The sequence below is a fragment of the Megalops cyprinoides genome, chromosome 10, assembly GCF_013368585.1.
Source record: "Megalops cyprinoides isolate fMegCyp1 chromosome 10, fMegCyp1.pri, whole genome shotgun sequence".
Classification (NCBI taxonomy): Eukaryota; Metazoa; Chordata; class Actinopteri; order Elopiformes; family Megalopidae; genus Megalops; species Megalops cyprinoides.
In genome coordinates, this window is record NC_050592.1 from 9,326,666 (window position 1) to 9,350,138 (window position 23,473).

The 23,473-nt window shown below is 38.9% G+C and overlaps 1 protein-coding gene across 4 annotated transcripts; it reads right to left on the reverse strand.

Annotated features, from left to right (window-relative positions):
- Nucleotides 1–305: 305 nt before the first annotated feature.
- Nucleotides 306–21,715, reverse strand: ptpn6 (protein tyrosine phosphatase non-receptor type 6). Of its 4 annotated transcripts, none has more exons than XM_036538180.1 (16): nucleotides 20,711–20,762; nucleotides 19,270–19,293; nucleotides 18,084–18,206; nucleotides 17,642–17,836; nucleotides 10,752–10,941; nucleotides 7,163–7,279; nucleotides 6,625–6,756; nucleotides 4,195–4,291; nucleotides 3,478–3,557; nucleotides 2,987–3,133; nucleotides 2,706–2,837; nucleotides 2,293–2,447; nucleotides 2,056–2,123; nucleotides 1,676–1,827; nucleotides 1,180–1,247; nucleotides 306–678 (listed from the first exon to the last, which is right to left on the reverse strand). In XM_036538180.1, the coding sequence occupies exons 2-16, from the start codon at nucleotides 19,275–19,277 to the stop codon at nucleotides 576–578; spliced, it is 1,767 nt and encodes a 588-aa protein (XP_036394073.1). In that variant the 5' UTR covers nucleotides 19,278–19,293; nucleotides 20,711–20,762; the 3' UTR covers nucleotides 306–575. The 4 variants fall into 4 exon arrangements, with proteins under 4 accessions (XP_036394073.1, XP_036394071.1, XP_036394072.1 ...); XM_036538178.1 differs by lacking the exon at nucleotides 20,711–20,762 and adding an exon at nucleotides 20,503–20,595; XM_036538179.1 differs by lacking the exon at nucleotides 20,711–20,762 and adding an exon at nucleotides 19,781–19,812.
- Nucleotides 21,716–23,473: the final 1,758 nt, after the last annotated feature.

Here is a 23,473-nt window from a genome sequence, read left to right on the forward strand (position 1 = left end):
GGTCAAAGGGGGTCAGCGGCGAAATCTGTTCAATGCGTCAACAAATCCACTAATTAAACAGCATATTCAACAGGGAGACCATGCTTAAACTGTGGAATATAAGACTATTGTTTGTGAGCTTAACTGTGTGTGTGTGTTGCGTTGTGATCCTGTGTGTATTGTAGTAACATTGTAAGCATTATATTATATGTGTTATTGTTTTTGCAGGTGTCTGAGGATGAAGGTACTAACATCCATATCTCATTGATTCAGTGAAAAAGTACAATCCACATACATTTCTTATACTTTATTCTTTTTTTCATCGCTGGCAATGTCTGCATGAACCAAAACATGCTGACCATCAGACGTTTTTGCTGCCATGGCAACGGAGTACAGAAGAAGGCATATAACAAACTTCTTGTTTTTGTTTTTTTTCTCAGTCACATTCAATATACATTAGTAATTTTGGAGGGTCATATCAAATAAAGAGTTTTTAAATAAAATATGGAGTTATTTAAAGTGGATAAAAATAATAAAATGAAGGCAAAAAGATGGTCGTAGTTTAAAACAGGGTACAGCAGCTCATTCTTCACTCATTATCTCTTTCGCACAGAACCACTTTTCTTCTCCTCTGATTTCTGTTTCTTGACATCCTTCTTGCCCTTTGCTCCCAGGTTCTCATATATGTCTTCTTTATTCCTGAAGGAGACAGAATGCAAATGGAAAAAAATGTGATCTAGACGTATCACTGCATTACCAGTATTAAATAATCTTTTTATTGTTTCATTATTCCAGTCCACCATATTTGAACTGTACTGCATTTCTGTACTTCATATGTGTAGCTTTATATCCATACATCTAGTTATATAGAACCCAACAATCATTTAGGATAGGGTAGTAAGGTAGACAACAGTATAGGGTAGAATGAAAGCCATGTCCTTCTTGAATATTGCTTGAAATTAATTGGGATTGCTGGAGGGGTCACATATGGCTTGGGTCTGATTTCAAGAATGCATGCAGTTAAATACACTGTTTGCAGTCTGGCAGAGATCGTATAATCCTGTTAGACTTTCCAAATTGCTTATGTAAGCATAAATCTCCAGTGACTCAGAGAACTTTGAACTGAAGGGTAATTGATTGCAGAGTTGGAGAAAAAAATCAAAATATTAACTAGGCACAATAACACAGCAGGAGCCTTACTTGGAGACCTTCCGACTGGCTTTCTGTTTCGGCTGCAGGGACAAGTTGCCGTACTCTGTCTCGGTGTTCTAATTGGACACACACATAGAGAAGAAAATTAGTTTTAAAAAGTAGTTAAAGAGTTAAACAATTAATTTCATTTGTCTATGCAGTACATCAGCATGGATATTTTTATGCTATAATTTCAATTTCTATTCTACTATCTCTATCTCTCATTCCCATCCTCTCTCTCTGCCTCTCTTGCTTTTTCTCTCTCCCAGTCAATTTAACTCTCTTTTAAAATATGTCTTTTGGTATTTTTTTTAGAGAAAAACTGCCTTTTTGTAATGGTCCTAGGCTTCGACATGAGCCCTGTTAACTCACATGAGCTCACATTTAACTCAATAGCTTATTGTCACAACCAAAAACAGGTACATTGTTCCTCAACTTATTTCTCACTAAACCTTCAGATTCTGCCTTCATCCTCTCTTGCTTTTTCGCTCCCTTCCACACTCACCCCGAGGGCCTGCATCTTGGTTTTGGTGGTCTCGATGTACTGAGAGACAGCCAGGTAGATGAACTTATACTGCGCCTCTGTCTGCACCATACCCGACCTCTGCTCTCTCACCATCTGAATGCTCTTCTGGATGTCAATATCACAATCGAGGCCTGAGGGAATCAGCACCATAACCATCATCAGGACTCAACTCATAGCCCGATTTCACCACCTCTCCCGTTTGAAATGAGAAGAAATTGTGGCTTAATGTATAGGCAAAACTGCAAAAGGCACAGATGGTATTATAATAATCCAGTGGTGACAGTTAATATTGTGCATGATGGTTGGAACATATTTCAGGTTAAGGGTTATCACAACAATAATTTTTACAACAGACCTACCTTTAGTATCGATGGTTTCTATCAGCATGTCAATCACCACTATGGTGCCAGTTCGGCCTATTCCAGCACTAAAGGGAGTTAACACAGAGAGATGGACAAACAAATATCAAACTTTTTATGGTTTGAAATTTTATTTTATATATAATCACCTCTTTCTGCATGATCATAATCATGTACAGTAGAGCATGTCCAGACCTGCTGGGGTTCTGGGAAGTGAAGACTGAAGCTCATGGTTACCTGCAGTGTATGATCATAGGCCCGGCGTTAGGGAATTCCATCTGTTTGGAGTTGACTTGTGAGAGGAAACTCAGCACCCCTCCGGGCTCATGTGGCACCCCATGGTCCGGCCAGCTCAGGTACTGGTAGTGCCAGATTTCACGGGGTGCATCTGACTGTGACCATATCAGGCAAGGGAGAGGCCAGTAGGTTAGCACAATAGGGTCTGTACGGCATGAAATTATTATCTCAACTATTTTTTTTTTTTTACATATTTTGATCGATGATATTGATGAGATTGTTGCTGATGTCCAGCCATTTTATAAGCTTGTCATTACTTTGCCAAAATGAGGAGGCAACATTGCTAAAATGTCACGGCAATGTCATAAGAATGTGATTTGTTAAGTCAGGTAATGATAACTGTCGATATGTACCTGGTCGAGAGGTGTGATTTCCAGTATTCGCATCTTGTAGTCGATGGCATCTCTCTCTGAATGACAGGTAACCACATACCTGCCCACTTCTTTGGAGCCCTCGAGCTCTGGCCAATATGGAACACACTTATTCTGTGGAGAGAGAAAAAAGGTAGACTTACAAAGAGTACTTCAACTGTCAACTACTCATCCTGTACTATAACATTTGAATTAGAATTTCAATCTGTACACAAAACAGGAAACGCATCACAATCATACTCCTTGCATCTTTAGATACTGACCCTTCCCTTTTCGACCTCCCTTGTTGTCATGACGATAACTCGCGTCTGTTCCTGCCACACCATTTGCCAGAAATCATTTACAGTTGTGGCAAGGCAACCCTGTGTGGCGATGTAGACCTTCTGGTCTCCAGGCTCTCTCAGTTTATTCTGCAGAGCAGAAGAGGGGAAAAGGGGTCACAGGTATTGAGATACAGAGCACATACAAGTGCAATTAAAACACAGTGACAATGTTTATTTTCTCTGCATTGATTTGATAATTACATTACATTACATGCATTTAGCAGAGGCTCTTATCCAGAGCGACTTCCAGCACAATAATACAGAAGTGTATCCATTCAACTTAAACGAGCAGCAATAATCGAGAGTAATTTCTTTACCGATTCAGAATATGAGGATAAAGCTGATAACAATGAAAATAATGATTAATGATGATGATGATCCTGATATGATAGATATGATTTATGAGTAATGAGAAAATAAAGAGCACTGACTTTTACGTAGTTGGCATTGATGTAGTCAGAGCCAATAAGAGAGGGGTCTCCAGACTCCAGGACCACCCTGGTTTCGTCAACTGGGAGTTGGAGAGAGAGAGGAAGTAGAGGAGGCCAAGTGGCAGCATGGAGAGCAAGATGGACAAGAATGGTTAGAGAAGGGATGAAGGAGTGGAGAAAGCGATTGTTACCAGTTTTATAACGATTTGGATGTTGGTGCAAGGGAGACTGATACATACAGTACCAGTCAAATGTTTGGACACACTTGATTTAAGATAATGGGAAACATGCATTTAATGACATTTTGATCTAGACTTATGTCTAAATGCTTGAAGTTTGTTTCTTAGACAAATATAAATCATGAAGTCGATGTCTATGTATGAATTGCTTTCCAAATTTTTTTTAAATTTATTATATATATATATATATATTATATATAAATAAATTATATATTATATACATAATTTAATATATTGTTTGGCTATTTTGGAGAATCTAAAATATAAGAGAGTGTAGCTATGACTTATTTCATAGTTTTGATGTTTTTGCTATTATTTTAAAATTTGGAATATAGTAAAAATAAATAAAAAATATAATAAAGTGTGTCCAAAATTTTGACTGGTACTGTATGTGCACATATGTTGATATGAATATGTCAGTAATGACTTGCAAGTAAACTATTGCAAAAAAAAAAAAAAAAAAAAAAATTGCTCTTACAGGGAAGAATGTTCTTGTATCGGTTTTTGCTCTTGTTTTCTGGTCTCATTCCTTCGTCTCGGCTCTTTTTCACCTTTGCTTCCTGTTTCTGAAGATACTGGAAGGTCAAAGAGAAAGGGAGCAGGAATAACATGAAACAGGTGGATTTGAAAAAAAATGAGGGTATTTATAGAGGGATGGATAGATCAAAAAGATGGATCACAAAGGAGTAGAGAGAGAGAGAGAGAGAGGGAGAGAGAGGCGTTACGTCTCAGTACAGAAAAGTAGCACAAGATGCCGTGACTTTTCAATAACGGCAGTATCAAATTCTACCACAAGGTGGACCTAAAGGACAGTTTTTCACGCTCAATCTCTCGGAGCAGCGGCTAACGACCTGAAGGCTGGGGGCTGCAAATTGTTAAAGCACACCCCCATTTCGCATGCTGTTAAGGGAAGAAAATGGCTGCCTCACGTACTGGGTCAGTTAGGCAGAGGATGACACGTTCATTGATTTGAAGCATTCTGTATGAGGAGATAAAGAAATAGCAACTTACCTGCATACTGTTTAGGGGTGAACCCAATACTATATGTCCCAATTAAAGTGGTTCATTTTATAGTCAGAAAAATAAGTGGCATATAATTTGCATTGTTAACAATATAGTTTTGTGCAGAAATAACATTAGCTAATATGCTTGATAGAAAGTCTTATTCTTTTCATTTATTGGCAATGCAAACAGCAGCTGTGCCTTTCTCTACCAGGTCTGAACATACTCTTTTAAGCGCTTTGTGGTATGTATATTGTATTGCTTTGTATTTAGCAACTTCATACGGTGGATGGAAACGTCAAATAATTTGTAAAAAAAAATAAAAGTATAAACTACGGCTATACTAACAACACCTAAAGAAGTGCAAATTCGTCACATACTCATACGGAAGGACACTGAGTGGAAAATTCACAGCTTTGGCATGTGGCTGATTTTATCTAGGGGCAAGACCTTTGTCTGTCAAAACTGCAACACTCAGCATTTACAATGTTACATTTCTGATGTATACACATTCAGAATATAAAATAATAATTATCATCACACATTGCAAAGACTAAACCATTGATAGTTCAGTTGACTCAGATGATAGTTCATTTAATTTAATTCGTAACACTGGCCAGCATGCAAAATTATTGAAAAAAATATGAGCAAGACAAGTTAATCATTGCAGGGATGGCAAAACTGGTACAACATTAGTTTATGCAGTGAGGCTATTAAAGCACATGTTCTAGCAAACTCACTAACACATTATTACCCTAGATGCAACATGAAAATAATGTAATTATGGTGCACATTATAGTAACACATTATGGTATTCCAACCCTTAGCAATACGGCTGCCAGGAAACCAATTAAAATGTAAAACATTTACATTTATTTATTTGGCAGACACTAAAAATAAAAGTGTTTTATTATTATGCATATTATATACATGAATTATTTGCTAGATTGTAGAGTTATGCAAGTGACAGTCAAAAGGATTTCAGGCACAAAGTATTCACCGATATGCAGTACAGCCACCAAAGATTGCAACCTTTTTGTGAAAGGTAAAGGTCCTAAGATCAAGATCAGATTGGAAGTAATTGTTTGACAAAATTAATGTGTGTTCACTACTGGCAGCTTGGCTGCTGTGATGCATGACCTTGTCAGTCACAAATTTAGATATGGGTATGGTGTGTGACTATATATGGCAACAAAACACACTTCACAACTTGTCTGTGGATCATCTCTAATACTGAGATACAGTACCTTATGCAATGCTGCAAAAACATATACATACCACACAAAAAAATTGTAAAATGCTCGATTTTCAAAGGTGGAGCTATCATGAGACCTCCAAAACCAAAGACACCTCATTTTCACCCTCCCTCTCGGACATCAACAGTAACGCATATTCACACCTTTTTGTCAAAAATATGGCTCATATGGGCGTGAGCTGTGAACACCAACTCATGTACATGTACATAGATGTACACAGACCACTTAAGGTAAGGACTGCATTTTCAGTAAGTCTCAGCAATTCATTTAAATTTTAAAGACATACCTCGTTGTACCTTTTTGGTCTTGAAAAATACACTTGAAACATACACTTACTGAAGTTAATGATACACTTTATGAAAACGTTTAATCCATAAGCATTTGTCAACACACTGTACTTGTTTAATGTTATATAAATCTTTATCATTAAAAACATTAAAAATACTGTATCCTTGCAATACCTTTACTTGACCCCTTGTGATGTCTTTTAGACACTGCATGCCTATAGTCTATTTTTAACATCTTAAGATGTCTTGCTTTGCATACCTCACAATGTCTCTAGACTTGGTGATGACAACTTAAACACTAGTTGGACCCCTCCTCTCTCTCAGTGTACATGCAGTTCTGCTTCACCCCCCCGCCCCACTTACATCAAACTCTTCCCAGAAGCCAGCTTTGCTCTTTTTCTCTCCTCCTCCTTCCTCGTCTCCGTCTGTCGTCTTGTCCAGCACTCGTACCCTGCTGTCGATGTCCGCCGCATTCACTCTGGTGGAGTAGTAGGGCTAAAGAAAGGGGGGGGGGGGGGAGGATGGGGTGATGAAAGTATGAGGAGGAAGTCATTAGTACATGCAGAAAAAGGTGAACAAGAGACGATGTCACTTAGCTCTGCACATATTAATGAATGAATGAATACAACTTTACTGTCTGTACTAGGGTTAGGGTTAGGGTTAGGGTTGTCTATTCTGTCTTCTCTTGGTATAAAAAGGCAAACATATCAGTAATACATTAAAAACAATTTAGAAAATAGGGAAAAATGCACATGGCACTGAGCACAACAAACCCTTATAAAAGCATGAGTGTTAGTGACCAAGAATTTTCTTAATTTATTATTGTTAACTTTGAGGCAAAGTCCATTTTAATACATGGCTCAGTCTGGGATGGAGTTGCATAATTGATGGAGTTTCTCACCTGTTTGAGGTACACCCATGTCCCAGACATCTCCTCAATACCCTTGCGTTTGAAATGCTCCACCAGGTCTGTCAGTGAGTCAAACATCTCGGACCCACCTATGGTGTACCTATCATTCTGAAAACAGACACGCTTATTACACGCAAGCACAAACATGTAGATAAACTGTTTCTATGTGCACACAAACACAGTCATGCATGCATATAGACATTCATTAGGCCATACATACACCCACTAGTTGTATATGCGTATGCAAGTATTTATAGGAACACAACAATCATTACAAGTAAGCACACATATGTTATACATACATGCACAGCACACATTTTTGTGCAAAACCACACAGACGTACACACACACATATTATATGTATGTATATATATACATATATATATATATATATATATACACACACACACACACACACACACACACACATACTCACACACAATTTTATAATAATCAGTTAGTGAGTTATACCAATGCATTCCATTATAATCTAAAACAATATCTTTATAAGCTAGGAAAGGGTTTCATAGTGCTTCAGGAGCTCATAAGGACTTGGTACTGAGAATAGTGAGACATGGTTCAAACAATGCTGAAAAGAACCGTTTTTAAAGGGTGACGCTGGTCAAAGTTTGAATAAAGGCCTGCTTAAAAGTTGATGTTTAAACACAAGTGAAAGTTACTCATTTAAAAAGAACAAAAGTTAACCATTTTCTCAATTTAGTAATAAAATATTGGTACCATGCACAGCACAAAAACATGTTTAATATGGTCTAATTATCAAAAGGGATTGTTTTAAAACCAGCTGTTCCCTTTGTAACATCTGTGAGTAAAAAAGAATCTGTACCCAAAAAAACAAGCAGACATGGGTAATTGTTCTTACTGATGAGTTTCATTTAGAAATATTGCTCAATTCTGAGTCTTTAGGGGGATTGTGCATGTCTCATACTCTTGGTAAGCAGGCCATGGGGAGGCTTGTGAATGTGCATTTATGAAATTATGCTCCCCATGATCAAGTATGGATGTAACAATGGGGACTGTAGTCTCTTACCTAAGTGCTACTGTCCTACTGATGCAATTTTTAGCCCTTTTTCTACCACTTACCCAGTCAGCAGAGTTGTGGTGAGGACCATGCTTGGGAAAATATCCAATTTCCCCTCATAAATCAATAGATTAGATATGAAGAAATGCTTAGATATAAATATATAAAGCTTATACATGAAATAGTACAAATGTATTTATCGTCTAATCTATACATTTACTTAATAATAAATGTTGTATATATTAAATATTATCTATAAACTATTAACTATTATCATTGTTATCATTAACTATTATCATTATCACTGCAGTTGAAAATCGGGTGAAAATCAATGCTCTGAATCCCAAGAACAATAATTATAACTCTTTATTTGACCAAATTAAATGTATAGAAAAAGGCTGACTAATGACTAGCATGACCCTCCTGATGGATATATTACATATTTTTTAACCAGGTACCATTAACGGAGAACCAATTCTCTCTAATGATGACCTTCCTAATTGGTGTAATTATGAGTGCTGTCTGGCATTACACTTCCATTCAAAGACCACACGCCAAGATTCTTCGTGTGTAATAACCTGTCGTCCGCTGTAAATAGGAGAATACGGGCATCACTTGCATAACTTGCATTTTTAATAATAGAAACCATTTAGATACCGTCTCCCAGCAAATAAAGGAACATAGCAACTTAGAATCGTAGAAAGACAAACAAAACAAACCGAAAAACCCATCTAGGATCTTGAATTTTTTGTCCCAAAGAGATCCTCACTAAAAAAAGAAAAGTACTTTTATAAAAAGCTGAAAGTAAATCAAGAATATTCTGCCCTGCATTTGCACTTTCCCTCCTTCCCTTGTGGTTGAAGATTATTCTGAAATTTGTACAAAAGTATAAAACAAATATGCATCAGGAAAGACTTATCTGATAGTTATTGCCATGGAGGTGTGATAATAAAATGCAATTTAGGCAATGTATTTTCTTGTAAATGGATCAAATCCATGTCAACCGAGGACTCTGTTTGGATTTAAATAGCAAAATGTGTTTTTAATGATGGTTAGTATAGTGTTAGTATAATGTGACTGACTCAAATAAATTTCCCATCATGTTATCAGGATTTCCTATAGAGAGCTGCAAAACCTGCTCTTCATCATGTATTTTGTCCTGTTTCTTTATTATTTCATAATGTTTTATAACCACACAATAATATTTCAAAATGTTATAATCTCTTAATTTCATGGTCTGTGTATTAATAATATAACATTGTAATGACTGAAATGCAACAAAACGTTTTTAATTTATTGTCATTTTTTTTTCCAAAATTAGCCTGAACTTGGCCTATAGTTTGTAACTGCTGGAGTGCAACAGTAAAAAAGTTATATCCAGGCATTATACTTTACTTTAATGGGGATATGCCCTTCTCCTTTTGCACCAATCTTTCTGAAGTCATTTAAAACCATATTGTATAAATGTACTGCATCTCAAACATTTTAGACATTTACTGTAGGTTTTTCATCCCTTATTGTTGTAATATGTTTTGATCTGGAATATATAATCTGTTGTACTGAAAATTTAAATCTTGATAAATATTGATAAGCAACAGTAATGTTATTAAAACTTACGCCCTTGTGTGAACACTTTATTCATAAATTTTCATGGATAATTGTAGCTCTCCATTTTAACCACACACCTCTTTGTAAAAATGTGTCAGATCCAAAATAAATAAAATGCACAGTTTAGGATATGTGTAATTAATTACATACATTTGTTAGGCAATGTTCCTCTACTCTGTTTTTTTTTTGAACCACTTATTTTGTATCCATGCACACGCATGCCTCATTCTGTTACTTGTACAGCAGATACAATTTTCAAAAAATTTCAAATAAAGACGGACAAAAACCGTTTTCCTAGCAACAACATGTGGCACATTTTGTTTTTCATCTGAGAGTTTTTTCCAAGTCTCTCACAGACGCTTTATGATTATGCTCCCAGGTGGAATTTTTAGGTGAGAACGCACATCTTAAGCCATTTAAGTGTTAAAATTAAAAAATGTAATTAATATGAATATGGCCCCAGAACACACGCCTGCAAACTCCTCTTTTAATTTTGGGAGGTTAACAGAGTGCTTAAGTTGACCTAATTACTTGGCCTTCTGATACAAACGCCCTAATTACGCACACATTTTTCCTGTTTAGGCACATAAAACAAAGAGCTGGACAGGATCTCTTTTTATCTCTACTTTTCACTTGCGTCAGTTACAAACTATGAAGAATATCTTACTGTGAATCTGCATAAAGTTTGAAAAAAATAGACATTGCTTATCAGCGATGACCAAAAAAAGTAATTTGCAGCACGTCATGGCAGTAGCACAGTCATAATACCAGTTATACAAACTACAAGATGCCAAGCCAATTCATTTGCTGTTCTTTAAACCACATCACACTGAGGGGACTTTCTGAGATGTGATTATTCACACTCTCTCTTATACACACACACACACACACACACACACACATACACAGATGCTCTCTCCCTCTCTCTCTTACCTGGCACATGATTTTGATGTGAGAGACCCTCCTTGGGCTATTTGGGCCCTTGCTCCTTTCCTCTGTCAGGACAGAGAGAACGAAGTCCCCGGGTTTGGAGAGACTCTCGCGCACCAAGAAGGTCCCAGGCTCGTCCCGTTCCCCAAGCATCTTCTCAGCATTTGAGCCAGACAAGTGACCGTGATACCACCTGGCAGAGCGGGGGTTAATACAGTTAGAACACACGGTTAGCATGGTACATACATACTGGCACCAGGGTTCATACAGTATGAGATTAATTGACTGACAAGTCCCAACATTCTGTGGAGCTTTGAAATCTTTTAAATTAAGGATGCCATCAGTTGTTAATTGATAGGTATTTTGAAAATTGGGGTATTTTAAGTAAAATGTGACTGACAGACAGACAGGCTGGCAGGGATACAGACAGAATGCTGATAGTCAGGATAACTTGTCTGAGGGAAATAAAGCACTCAGGAACAAAAGCAATATTTATTTAGTTTCAATAGTTAGTTAACAACAAACACATGCAGATATTTTATAAAACATCATTTTTTTCAATAAGCTTAACAAGTCTATCAACAAGAGAATGGTTAGTATAAAACCCAAAATAATGAGACTCATAGGACATTTCCTGAAATCACTCGCAAATTTACCACAGTTTATCATCAGTTAGAATTTCAAAAAATCTTCATGCAATGGAATTGGAATTGGATTGGAATTTAGACATTTAAATCTTGAATCAGATATTGCAAATTGCATATTTTGGAACTAGAATATTTTGGAATTGGAACTGCTATTTTGTATTTAATGGAATTAATGCTCTTTGCATTTAAACCTGGCTGTGCTTTTTAATCATTTCAACACGCATTTGTATATTTCCAGTATAGCTGGGTGCTTGAACAGTGACATTACATGTACATACAGTAGTTCTAATAAAACTAATTAACTGGTAGGTGACTTAAATCACTTTTTTTAATCACTTTGCTTCTTCCAAATCTGCCCTACCATGGTGAATGGTTAACTCATTTTCAATGCACTTTCTTGTAGCTTTTTGTATGTACTGCAGATACATGGATGATGTTTGTAAGGTGAGCGGGTAAACATTGTCTTAGGAATGTGATCAGAATGACATTGAACAGAATCTGTAATGCCTAATTAAGACTGGGTGATGGTAGGTTTGATGTTAACAATAATTATGAACTATGACAATGATAATGAGCAATATTTTAACAAATGTTATTAACAAATGATCTCTTGAATTTTTTGGAAAATGCAAGACCAAAAAGTATCTGGCTGTAGCAGCATCCTCTGCAAATGTTTTTAGACCTGAGCATTGCAACTTGTCTAGTGTTATGTTCGAAGAATTGATTATTATCAGATGTGATGATCTAAGAGATTAACAATGTACCGGTAGACCTAAGTGTTGCAATTTGTCTGACCTTGGACAATGGACTACTTGCTGTGAAAGAGGTAATAAAACAAAAGGAAAAGACATCACTTTTTCCTCTGTAACAGAACTTTAAGTCAGACAAAGTATTGAAATAATGGTAAACCTGCATGGATTAAATAATTATAAAAGTATAACTTATTATATGTCCTTTTCTGCATTTCGTAATGATGGGTTGATGCGACATTAAGTACTGATATACACTTTCTTACAGGCTTATAACTTAGTCCATTTTAGATCCATTTTTTGTAAGAGCTAAAGGGAGTACTTCTGGGACCTGCCTATGGGTTTAAGTTGAAGAACACAAAAGAATTAAATTATGGGAATTATTGGGGGGAGAATACTGAATTTGGCATTTTATTTCTTAAAATTGGGACTGAAAAGAATTCAATTGACTTCTGCGGGACTGAAACTGAATTGATTACAGGGAGATGAAATTCATGAGATTTTTGAGGAATTGACTCCAGTACTGATACATAAAAAGAGGTATTAAAACTGCAACAAATGGCTTTGTCCGCAATATTTGAACTCCACATAACGCTGGGGTGCTAATGACATTTTAATGTTCAAACATATTTTGAAATTAAATTAGGCTAATTGCTAAAGGGTCAATTTTTCAATTAACGCCATCATTACCTTGTTCTGTAAATTTGCTGCCAGGAATGCTGACATGTGGCATCAATATCATAAGAGGTTTTTTTTTTTATTTCTCTTTTATATTATAGTTTTCTATTCTGTTCTTCCAGAGGCACTGCATGTAGCGAGCATGTATTCTCCTGGATAGCAAAAAAAAAGTAAACCAAATACATGTCACATGTGACTATGCATTGTCACATATAAATATTAGGCATTAATTTTACACAAAGTAAGGCGCAATGTGTGAGGAGAGAACACTGTCTTTGTAGTGTTGCACGGTCAAGAAGCTTTTCCATCACAAGGCTCGTCAAAGCGTTCACATGGGACCATCACACACGGAACCGCCCACGAGTTACTGCAGCCCATGCCATCTCACATCTGCCAAAGGACCAACCCAGTGCAGAACACAGCATGCATGGTACGCCCTTCTCTGCATATGAGATACATATCGCACACAATGGTGGGCCAGTAGCTCAATGGATAATGCATCTGACTACAGAAGATTTTGGGTTCGCCTCCCAGCTAGCTCGGAAATGTTTTTATGTTCTATTGTGCCGGAAGTCGCTCTGGGTAAGAGCACCTGCTAAATGCATGTAATGTAATGTAATGTTGTGTCAGAGCACATCAGGCCATGAACACTCATTTAACAAAACACTGCCCCAGCTTGTGTTGGTTCAGTTGCTTTTGAAAGGCCTTTGCTGCCTATGTGCAACATAGTGCTCTGTGCAGCATTATTCAGCACGTGCTTAGTCTCTGATGCCCTTGTGTGAATGTATTCCCACTGTAGACCTGATGTTTTCAATCAGTGCGTGTGTATGTTGACTCAGAACATTAAGATTCCAGGCCTCCCCAATGGCCTCTTCCCATCTACCAATAGGCAATCGCGGAATTAATACAACAATTAGTGCAACCTTTCCCCGGCTTTTTTGCATTTACAATAAAAGGTACAGGAACGTATTTAGATTGCCACATGATCATGTCCACATTTGAAGGCTGGCCAGGCCATTCCTGGGTTACAACTGAAATATTTCCTTGTTGTAGCAATTAAATGTATTTACAATAGCACTAGCACAGATCTGTGTGATGGATTGACACCTATTCAAATGTGATTCTGTTGCGTTCTGTATGCACTGCTATTCCTGTGACATTTTTAGATGCATTTGTATTCTCACATTGTAAGTTGCACTGGATATGACCATCTGTTAAATGTGCAAATGATGTAATCCACTTCTACCATTTGTGGTGTGTTACAGATACACCAGAGTTTGGTTACTTAAATGTTACATAATGAAGTGAACATAGTGATCTTGACTGATAAATTGAGAATATATGCATCTGGGGCAGTGGCGTCGTTAGGTCCGATCATTCGGGGCTGTAGCCCTGAATATTTTAAGCCTAGCCCCGAATATTTTCATCCTGAAAAAGGAGGTGTTTATAGCAAAACAGACAGACAGACTGTGTAACAGAGCGGAACTTGATTTGCAGCATCCGAAGGTGTGATAATATTTATTTATTATAAAGGTAGATATAACCCCTCCCCAACCTACCAATGCCGATCTCCCTTCAAAAAAAAAAAAAGACAAGCCCCAGGCAAATTTGACTTAGCCCCTGATCATTTCAATAGCTAGAAATGCACCTGATCTGGGGAAACACTGGAGCCAAAGCCATGTGTTGCATTTTAAAGCCTCTGGATTATAGGTGTGATTCAACAGTTGATACAGCCCATAGTCTGTGTACAGTGTGCGAGTAAACACACATATGCATACGCATACAGAGAAGTGTTGTTTAAATTTAGGCTCAGTTCTCTATTTCTTCATCTGAACTTCCTGTGTTGCGGTCGGAAAATTCTGATGTCAAGATTTCACGACTCGAGAGGATATTTATAGCCCCCCTCCCCATAATCTCTTTCCTTTTTTTTCTTTTTTATGCCCCTCAGTTTCTGTGGTACCCGTGTCCCCATGGCCACTTCTCAAAACTTCTGTCACTTTTTTTTTAAATCACCCATGTTTTTTTTTTAGATTTATTCTGATTCACATACAAAGGGTAGAATGTGCCTGTTCTTTTCGATAAATCACACGCAACTGTTTTTTTGGGTAGACAGCTGAACAAGCAAAATACTTTTCAAAAAATCAAATGAACAAAAATATATGCAGTAAAATGTGCCTGTGCTTGGCGATCCTATCTCTGGGTTCTCTGTTTAATGCAGCCTTTGCTTTCATTTACAGCAACCTCAACAGCCTTTCGTATAATTTACTTTTAATCTGAAACATCAGATTCGTTGGTGCTGGGCTGGTACTACACACACTTCTATGTGGAATATCCGAATGGGGAATTGAGACGCAGCCTAGAAACATCGCACGCCATAACCAAAATAGAAATAAATGAAAGTAATTAGGATTTACCATACAGAAATGGCTGTAAAAATCTGAAAGACATAAGGTTTTTGTTGCTAGTGTTAAATATATGTAATATTTAAATATGCCTTACCAGCTGTCTTTCTCCCTAACATATGTTGCAAAATTTTGTACTTTTCCCTGATAATAGGAACAGAAATGTTGCAGTCCTTTCAGAGGACTTGACCTTTCAAGTTCACTTCTTTATAAGCCAAAACTCCTCTCTTTGTCTAAACTTAAATACATATACCTCACAAACTGTTATTTTAAGAGTTCTTTTTAATTTATCTCATTCTCCTACAGCCATTGACTTTCTGTATCCAGCTTTACATAATACCCATGAAGAAGTACATGATTATAGTCTCATACTTCGCCAATTAATGTTCATTTACTGTAGAAACTGAAGTTAAGTTCTTTGCTCAGGGCTAACTCAGGGCTGACCTCTGACTCCAATGAGATGTGTGGTCCAGTGTACTATCCTTCACACCAAAAGTCACCACTCCTTAATCTTACAACAGTCCCTCCCCCTGCTTTTGTGCTAAACACAATTTCTCACTCCTCCCCTTTCCATTCATCATTGATAAATTTGTGAAAAGTAACGGAGGGGTCTGACCGTGCCAAACTTAAACATTTTCTGACCGACTGATCACAATTGCGCATTGGATTTTGAGGTCTAGACCGAGCTTAAAAGAGCGACTGAAAGATGAGGAAGGGTGAAAGAAAGGGGGAGGGATTAGGACAGAGGAAGACAAGAGGGACTGGTCATTTCTTTCAAATGTGTCAAAACTAAAGTTTCCAACCGCAGCAATAAAGGGAAGTCAGCAAACTGAAAGAGAAAGGGGGGGGGGGGAGATGGAGGGCACAGGAAAGATAGAGTACAGCTTATGTCTAATTATGTGCACTTGATGCTGATTATAAGTGTATTGTACTATGTGTATATTGTATATATAAAAATAAAACCGCCATAGGTTCAAAGTTTCCACATACAACAGTATTTTCATTGTGTAAATTGTATTGTCCCAACAGATGAAGCAACTCCCCAGTTCAGTTCATCTTTTTGCTAATATTTATTGACAATAGATAGTCATTGGATCAAAGACGTATCTCAAATAAACTTTTTTATCCATTTGCTTTGGTTATGAGCTCTCAGGGTGAGGGAGTTTACATTTTTTTATGCATCGCCCATCTGTACAACTGGATATATTTAGTCGGGGTAATTCAGAAGCAGAAATTTGCTGACAGGTACACCAGCAGTACCCCACCTGGGACTTAAAACTGCAAACGTCTGGTTATGCAGCCAGGTCCTTCATCACTTTGTCTCAGTGCCTCATGGACAGAACCAGCAACGATTACATCTTATTCCTTTCTGCTTTTCCATTAAGAGGCCTGTGAAAGTGGTCACTTGGGATGAATTTCGGCCCGCATTTGGCACCGTTTGGGTGCCCCGTGATCTGCAGTGATTCTTCTATGGTTTAATCAGGGTAATCCGATATTCTAGTATTTGGTTTCCCAGGTGCACGGCTCTATATCTCTGTTCTTGTTCCTCTTATGATATGCATTTCATGTCTTCTGCTGTGATGACCTTTTAAACCTTTGTGGATGAGCCTGGCTTGTTTGCCATTATATATATATATATATATATATATATATATATATATATATATATATATAATATTAATATATTATTAGTAGTAGTTCTGCAACCTAAGCATTCTGCTTTTTTTCCCTAAATTCATCTAGACAATGAAGTCTAACTACTGCAGTACAATCATGCTAATGGCACAATGTAAGGGAAAGCAAGGAGATTTGTTTGTCTCAAACTGCATTGAACAACAGAAACCAAAGACCTGTCAGGAGTTAAGTGACATCATACTCTTAATGAAAGCTCAATACAAAAATGTACCACATAAATTACAGTTGTGGCACGCCAGGTGCTTACTATATGTAATGGCTATGGAGGCATGCAGTTTGCTGACTACTGCATGCCTACAGCCCTTTCTCAGAGATGACCCAGGATGAAGGACGTGGCACAAGATCAACTTAAACAGCAAAGCACGCCCAAGATGTTCTCATTCTCTACTTAATGCTGTACTAATAATAATAAGTAATACTGAGCTGTAAAAAAACAAAAAATGAATAACATATATTGCCCTGTGTCAAAATCCACAAAATTGTGAACGATTCTATGCTTTATTATTTTAATAAGTGCTGCTGAGACACACATTGCAGTTGGCCGTTATAGAAGGAGAAAGATGTCAGTTATCCACCCCTCCATGGTGGTCAATTCAGATGAGTCAGACTGAAAGACTATTACATATAGCAAGGCACAATGCACAAAATTCACCTGAATACACTGATGCTGGGGCAGTGTGACAGAGCTGGGCACGTAGACAGAGGGGGTTGTTCCGCGTTACCTTTCATTGGTGGGGTCGGAGCAGTTGAAAGGGTACTTGAGCTCGATGATGGTGCCATCCTTGTCCTGCAGTGTGCCATGCTCGACGGTGTAGTACTCCACCAGCTCCGAAAGTGTTGCGAACTTCTCCCCCCCGTACAGGTCGTAGTAGTCCCCCGTGTTCTGTATCCGAATGTGGGTCACCATCTCTCCCACCCTGGGAGAAAAAACACACACAGAGTCGTCACACGCGCCCCTCCGCAAAAAACACCCTGCCTGCTCTACGAGACACCGGTGACAGAGAGCTCCAAGATAAATCCACGCTATATGTTAGCGTCGGCTGAGTGGCCCAGCGCAAATGAGTCTACAGCAGGACTGTGATGCTCTGTTTTGGAAGCAGTTCTGAGGCAGGGGTAAAGACGGGACAGGTATTAACACAGTGATACTGAGTATTTGTGAAGTACCTAACGGAGAGGGAGAAGTCCCCCTGGTTCTTCTTGCTGGGTCGTGCCAGGAAGCTGCCATGGACCCCCCGGGCCTTCAGTATGGCCTCCGCCTCCAGACCCGACAGGTCTCTGTGGAACCACCTGCGGAGCAGAGCACGCCTGGAGTTAGATGCCCACAATCACACCTATCATGCAAACCCCATCTACAGCAACACACCCTGCTTTTGATAAAATTGAGCGCTCTGTGTTTTTTGAACTGCTCCAAGACTGTAAACGTGTCAGAGTATCTTTAACATGCACAGGATTTATAGAGTATAGTTTTGCCTGCCACACCATACTAACCACATCACACCATACTAACCAATTCTGGACATGTAGGTTCTACACCCAGAATTAACTCCAGTTGAGAATATATTCTTCTGTATTTCTGTGTCATTATAGCTCTTATGATGAGAGCAAGTGCAGTTATTCAGACTCAGTGACTTTGTATATTGTAAGCAGCCATGGGCAAGCATTGATTCCATTTACGCATCACCCAAAACCAGAGAGACAAAAGTTAAAAGTGACCCAAACTAGGACAAACTAAGCACATATACACCTTCCCCTCACTGGGAAGATAAAATGAGTTTTTATAAGCTCATTGATTATTTCATGGTATATCCTTCTTGTAAGCTATTACAAGTTATCTTAATTTCTTTCAATCACTGGCACTTTATCATCAAGAATTGTTATTATTATGTATAACATACAGTATATAGAAGAATGTATAATAATTCATATGTATAATTTATGATATTATAATTTGTTGTATCTGTCCTGATGTACAAATCTAATCAAATAGTGGCAGAACAATTTTAACTCCTTTTGATGACTGAAATTTTAAACCAAACATCTAATTAGATCATCAACCTTTGTCCAAAAAAAAAAAAGAGGAAGAGAGAACTACAACTCCCAACATGCAACTCTATTAAAACATAGAGGAAACGAGTAGCTGGGTTTATGGTTAACACAGTTTCACAAGTATTACAAACAAAATACTGAAAGGAAATGAGAAAAGAGGGATATAAAACATACTGAGGGAAGGAAAGAAAGAGGAGGAACAGAAAGAGGAGCAGGGCTGTGCGGACCACACACCCCATCAGCACTGCTCAAACACCAGCAGAGTCATCACACACAGTATCGAAAATTCAGCAACCGAACTCACCGAACCATTTTTCCCCTTCACTCGCTGGTGAAAAAGTGGTATAAAATACAAAAAAAAAAAAATGCACACAATGGTCAATGCAAAATGTCTGAAGATGAACGAATGACTCAACAGTAAATTACTTATCAGTAAATATACAGTAGATTGTTCTGATGCTATGAAGTGCTGAATTGCACGCTGTTGCGTTTAAAAGCGTGTTAGATGGAAAATATTTTCTGTCCATCTGTTCCTACTTCTGTCTGCCTCAACCTGCTACGGTATCTCCCCCCCCCGTCTCGTTCTTCCTCTTTAGGCCCTCTCTCGGTTTCTAACGACGGTCTCAGTCTCTTTCTGCTTCTCCCTCATTCTATACCCCGCACCGTCATTCTCAATGGTTCTAGCGTTTTGAAAATGTTTTCGCCCTCAGTCTCCATCCCTCAGCAGCGTACCACTACCTGCCCTGTCCTCCTCACCCCCCCTAACCCCCCCCCCCATCTTTTCTCGAAACAGGTAGAAATGTAAACAGCCTTACGGTCTTCAGCTCCTGAAAAACAAATGTCTCTCTTTCTGTCAGCCCTTATAAGACGTCCTTCCGTCCCTCCCTCCCTCCCTCTCTCTCTCTTTCTCTCTCTCTCTCTCTCTCTCTCTCTGACACACTCTCTCGCTCTCCTTCCTTCCTTTTTGTGGCTTCTTTCACAAAAGAGTGAAAGCGAGACAGACAGGAACAAAAGAGACAAAATGGCTGACATGGCAACCCCTTGTCCTCCAACCCCTCAAAAAATAAAAAGCTTTTCTGAAAAGTCAATGCGAAATAAAGAAATTATAGTGAGTTTCCCTTCTCCACCTCTTGCTAGCTTGCTTTTTCCCTCCAAATCTCAACAAGAAACACCCCTTGACAACAGCTTCAGTCAGTCTCTGGTAGTTGCCATCATTTGTGAGACCATGTTCATCAACACTCCAGCACACAGTGCTAAATAACACTACATGTGTAACACCATTGAATACAATGCACAATACACTAATACCCCAAAGAGCAAGGGTATGAAAAAGACAGAGAGAGAGAGTCCTGCAATAGCACTGCATGTAACAGTAAATAATACTAATAGCTACACTGCAATAAACTGCGTCGAAGGGTCAAGTTCTCCTACAACAAGACAAATTCCCCTCTGCTGTTAACATGAATGTACATTCCTCCTCATGTCCATCTTATACACTCCATTTCCTACCGACCCTACTCCTTCCTCCCGTTCCTACCGTCTATCCCTCCTGCCTTCTACTGGCACTCCCCCCGTCTGTTGTCTTGCTGCCTATCCCTGGCTGAGAACACTTGCCGCTTCAACGTGATGCCGTTCAGCTCAGCACTCATCAACTTCCTCATTTACCAAGCCTCCCCTTCCCCCCCCTCCTCTGCTATTGTCTACACAGTACACACGGTACACTGTGCATGCGCCAGTGGCTGTACCTGGAGGAATGGCTTGACTGAAGGGAGAGAAAGATCAGACTGATTTTGAGTTATTTTCAAAATAAGCTGCTGCATGAGTAATGTTAAGTCGGCTTCTGTTTCTCATGTTGTCCCCTCTTGCATGCATTACAGAGAAAAAGTCAAGGCCGCAAGGCCACATCAGCTGGACTATGACTCCAGTTCCCAAATATACTTACACAACTTACTCACTGTTGCATCTGAAATGGTTTATGGGAAATGTAGTTTTTTTAAGTGTTTAGTATAGAGTATTACTGCTAATAATGCTTGATAAATCAGTACAGTTAGACCCCTTCTCCCTTGCCCTTCTTGACAGTGTGTCCCGAATACAGGAAGCTGTGCATGTATTCTACATCAAAAACGATCCTACACCCTTCACCTCAAAGAAACACGCATGCCAGGCATATTCACCAGGAACAGAAGCAAAGACAGAGATACACAACACTGCCAAACAACAAAGACAAGTATTCAAATGAAGTTGCAGAAATTTGATTAGCAAATCATTTTTCAGTAACCTAGACTGTCAACATGGCATACAAAGTTAACTGGCGTGTGCAGGAGACTGACAGAGCAGCAGACCTTGAGATGCATCAAAACTCCTAGGCAGGTCATACAGTGAACACAAATGATTTACTCACCCACAACTCATGGTGGAAGCTCCTCCTCTTCTCTCCGGCCGAATCTACAGTTTACACTCTGTATTAAGAGCAGTCTCACTATGCTACAGCTTTATTGGCCTGTCAGCACTGCAGTAATCCCCCACTCCCAACAGCAGAGAGCCGAAGTTACAGGTGCTATGGTGTCCAGTCTGCGTAGTTAGAAACCGGCCCCCTCTCCCTCCGTCACAATGTTCCTTCTGATAAGATATCTGTTGGAGAAATTACACTCCTCTCTTTGCCCACCCTGTAATTTTCTTCAATTATCTCAATTGCCTGTCTGCTAAAGTAAGTCTGCATCGGTCTTTGTTTCTCCCCTTGTGTGCGCACTCCCTCGTTCATTCCACTGGCACACTCCTTTTTCTCTCGAAGAAAATACAAATCTGTCCTTTCACCTTTGGATTGTCACACATACACACACACACACACACATACACACACACACACACACACACACACACACACACGCACATACATCCCTCCCATCTCTTATCTCCTCTGCTCCCTCTTTGTCCATTTTGAAACGAGACCCGGCAGCTATAAACACAAAAAGCATTTGCTGAAAAAAAAAAAGTTAATTTTCAGTACAGTTGTGGCAGCCCACACAACGTAATGAGTTTTTACGCAGTGATTCTGACACCTTTTGTTGAACGCCAACACAGCTGGTGACACAGTACAGCTGGAGAGAGTGAATATTCAAAGCAAGGTCCACAGATACAGAAAGCAATACCCAAAAAAGAGAAGTCATTAAGGCAGAGCCGTAAAGGGTGAATTAACAGGACATACAGTTCTGGTCAACATTACAGGCACCCCGATATTCTAAGTACCTCATGTACAATATCTTGAGAAATAATCGGAAATGCACCAACTTTGTATCATCAGAATACTTTAATAGGATGTGCAAAGTCATTCAACAAAAAAGGATGCCTTTTCAACTTACATGTAGTGATTTCACCAAACAAAAATAAAATGTGACCTGGACAGCATTGAAGGCACCCTTCCTTATCATTTGGTTGCACAACCCTTGGCAGCAACGACAGCCTCTAAACATCTCTTTAAGCCATCTATAAGCTTCTTGCACCTGTCTGCTGGTAGTTTCTCCAACTCTTCATTTGCAGTTTGTTTAAGCTCTTGAATGTTTACAGGATTCATTTTCCCAACAGTGGATTTCAGCTCTTTCCAAAGATTTTCAATCGGATTGAGATCAGGACTCACTGCTGGCCAGTTTAAAACAGTCCATGTTTTCCCTTTTCCACCATTCTTTTGTGCTTTTGGATGTGTGCTTTGCATCATTATCCTGCTGGAGGACCCATGATCTTCAACCCACACCTAGTTTTCTGACACTGGGTAGCACATTTCACTCTAAAATGCCTTGGTAATCCTCTGGTTTCAAGGTTGCGTTAACATGTCCAAGGCCTCCAGCACCAGAGGCAACAAAGCAGCCCCACATTATGGACCCTCCGCCATATTTAACTGTAGGTAGAGTGCTGGTTTCCTCGTAAGCTTCATTTCATCGCCTATAAACAAATCACTGGTATGCATTGCCAAAGAGCTCTACTTTGGTTTCATCTGTCCATAGAACATTTTCTCAAAAGGATTGTGGTTTGTCTAGGCAGGTCCTGGCAAAGATCAGTCTTGCCTTTTTGTGTTTGTCTTTCAGCAGTGGGGGGGTCCTCCTAGGCCTTTGCCTATAAAGCTCTTCTCGGTTTAGTGTGTGGCGTATGGTACGGGACGAAACCATCACTCCAGATTGCTCCAGGTCAGCCTTAAGCTCTGTGGAGGTTTTATGTGGTGTTTTTTTCCACAGTTCGCACCAACTTCTGAAGACCCCTCTGATCGATTTTCCTCTTCCCGCCTCGTCCTGGAAGGTTCTTGAAAGTTCCATGAGCTTCAAGCTTCTTAACAACATTGCGAACTGTTGAAACAGGGATGCCAGGGTCGTTGGAGATAGACTTGATGTCCTTTAGAATTCTCGTGCTTGGTGATAATAGCATTCCTGATGCTCTCAGACAGCTCTCATTTCACCATTGTGAAAAAAGAACAGGGAACTAAGGTAGCCTTGTTAAGCATTAAAGCCATCATTCATTGG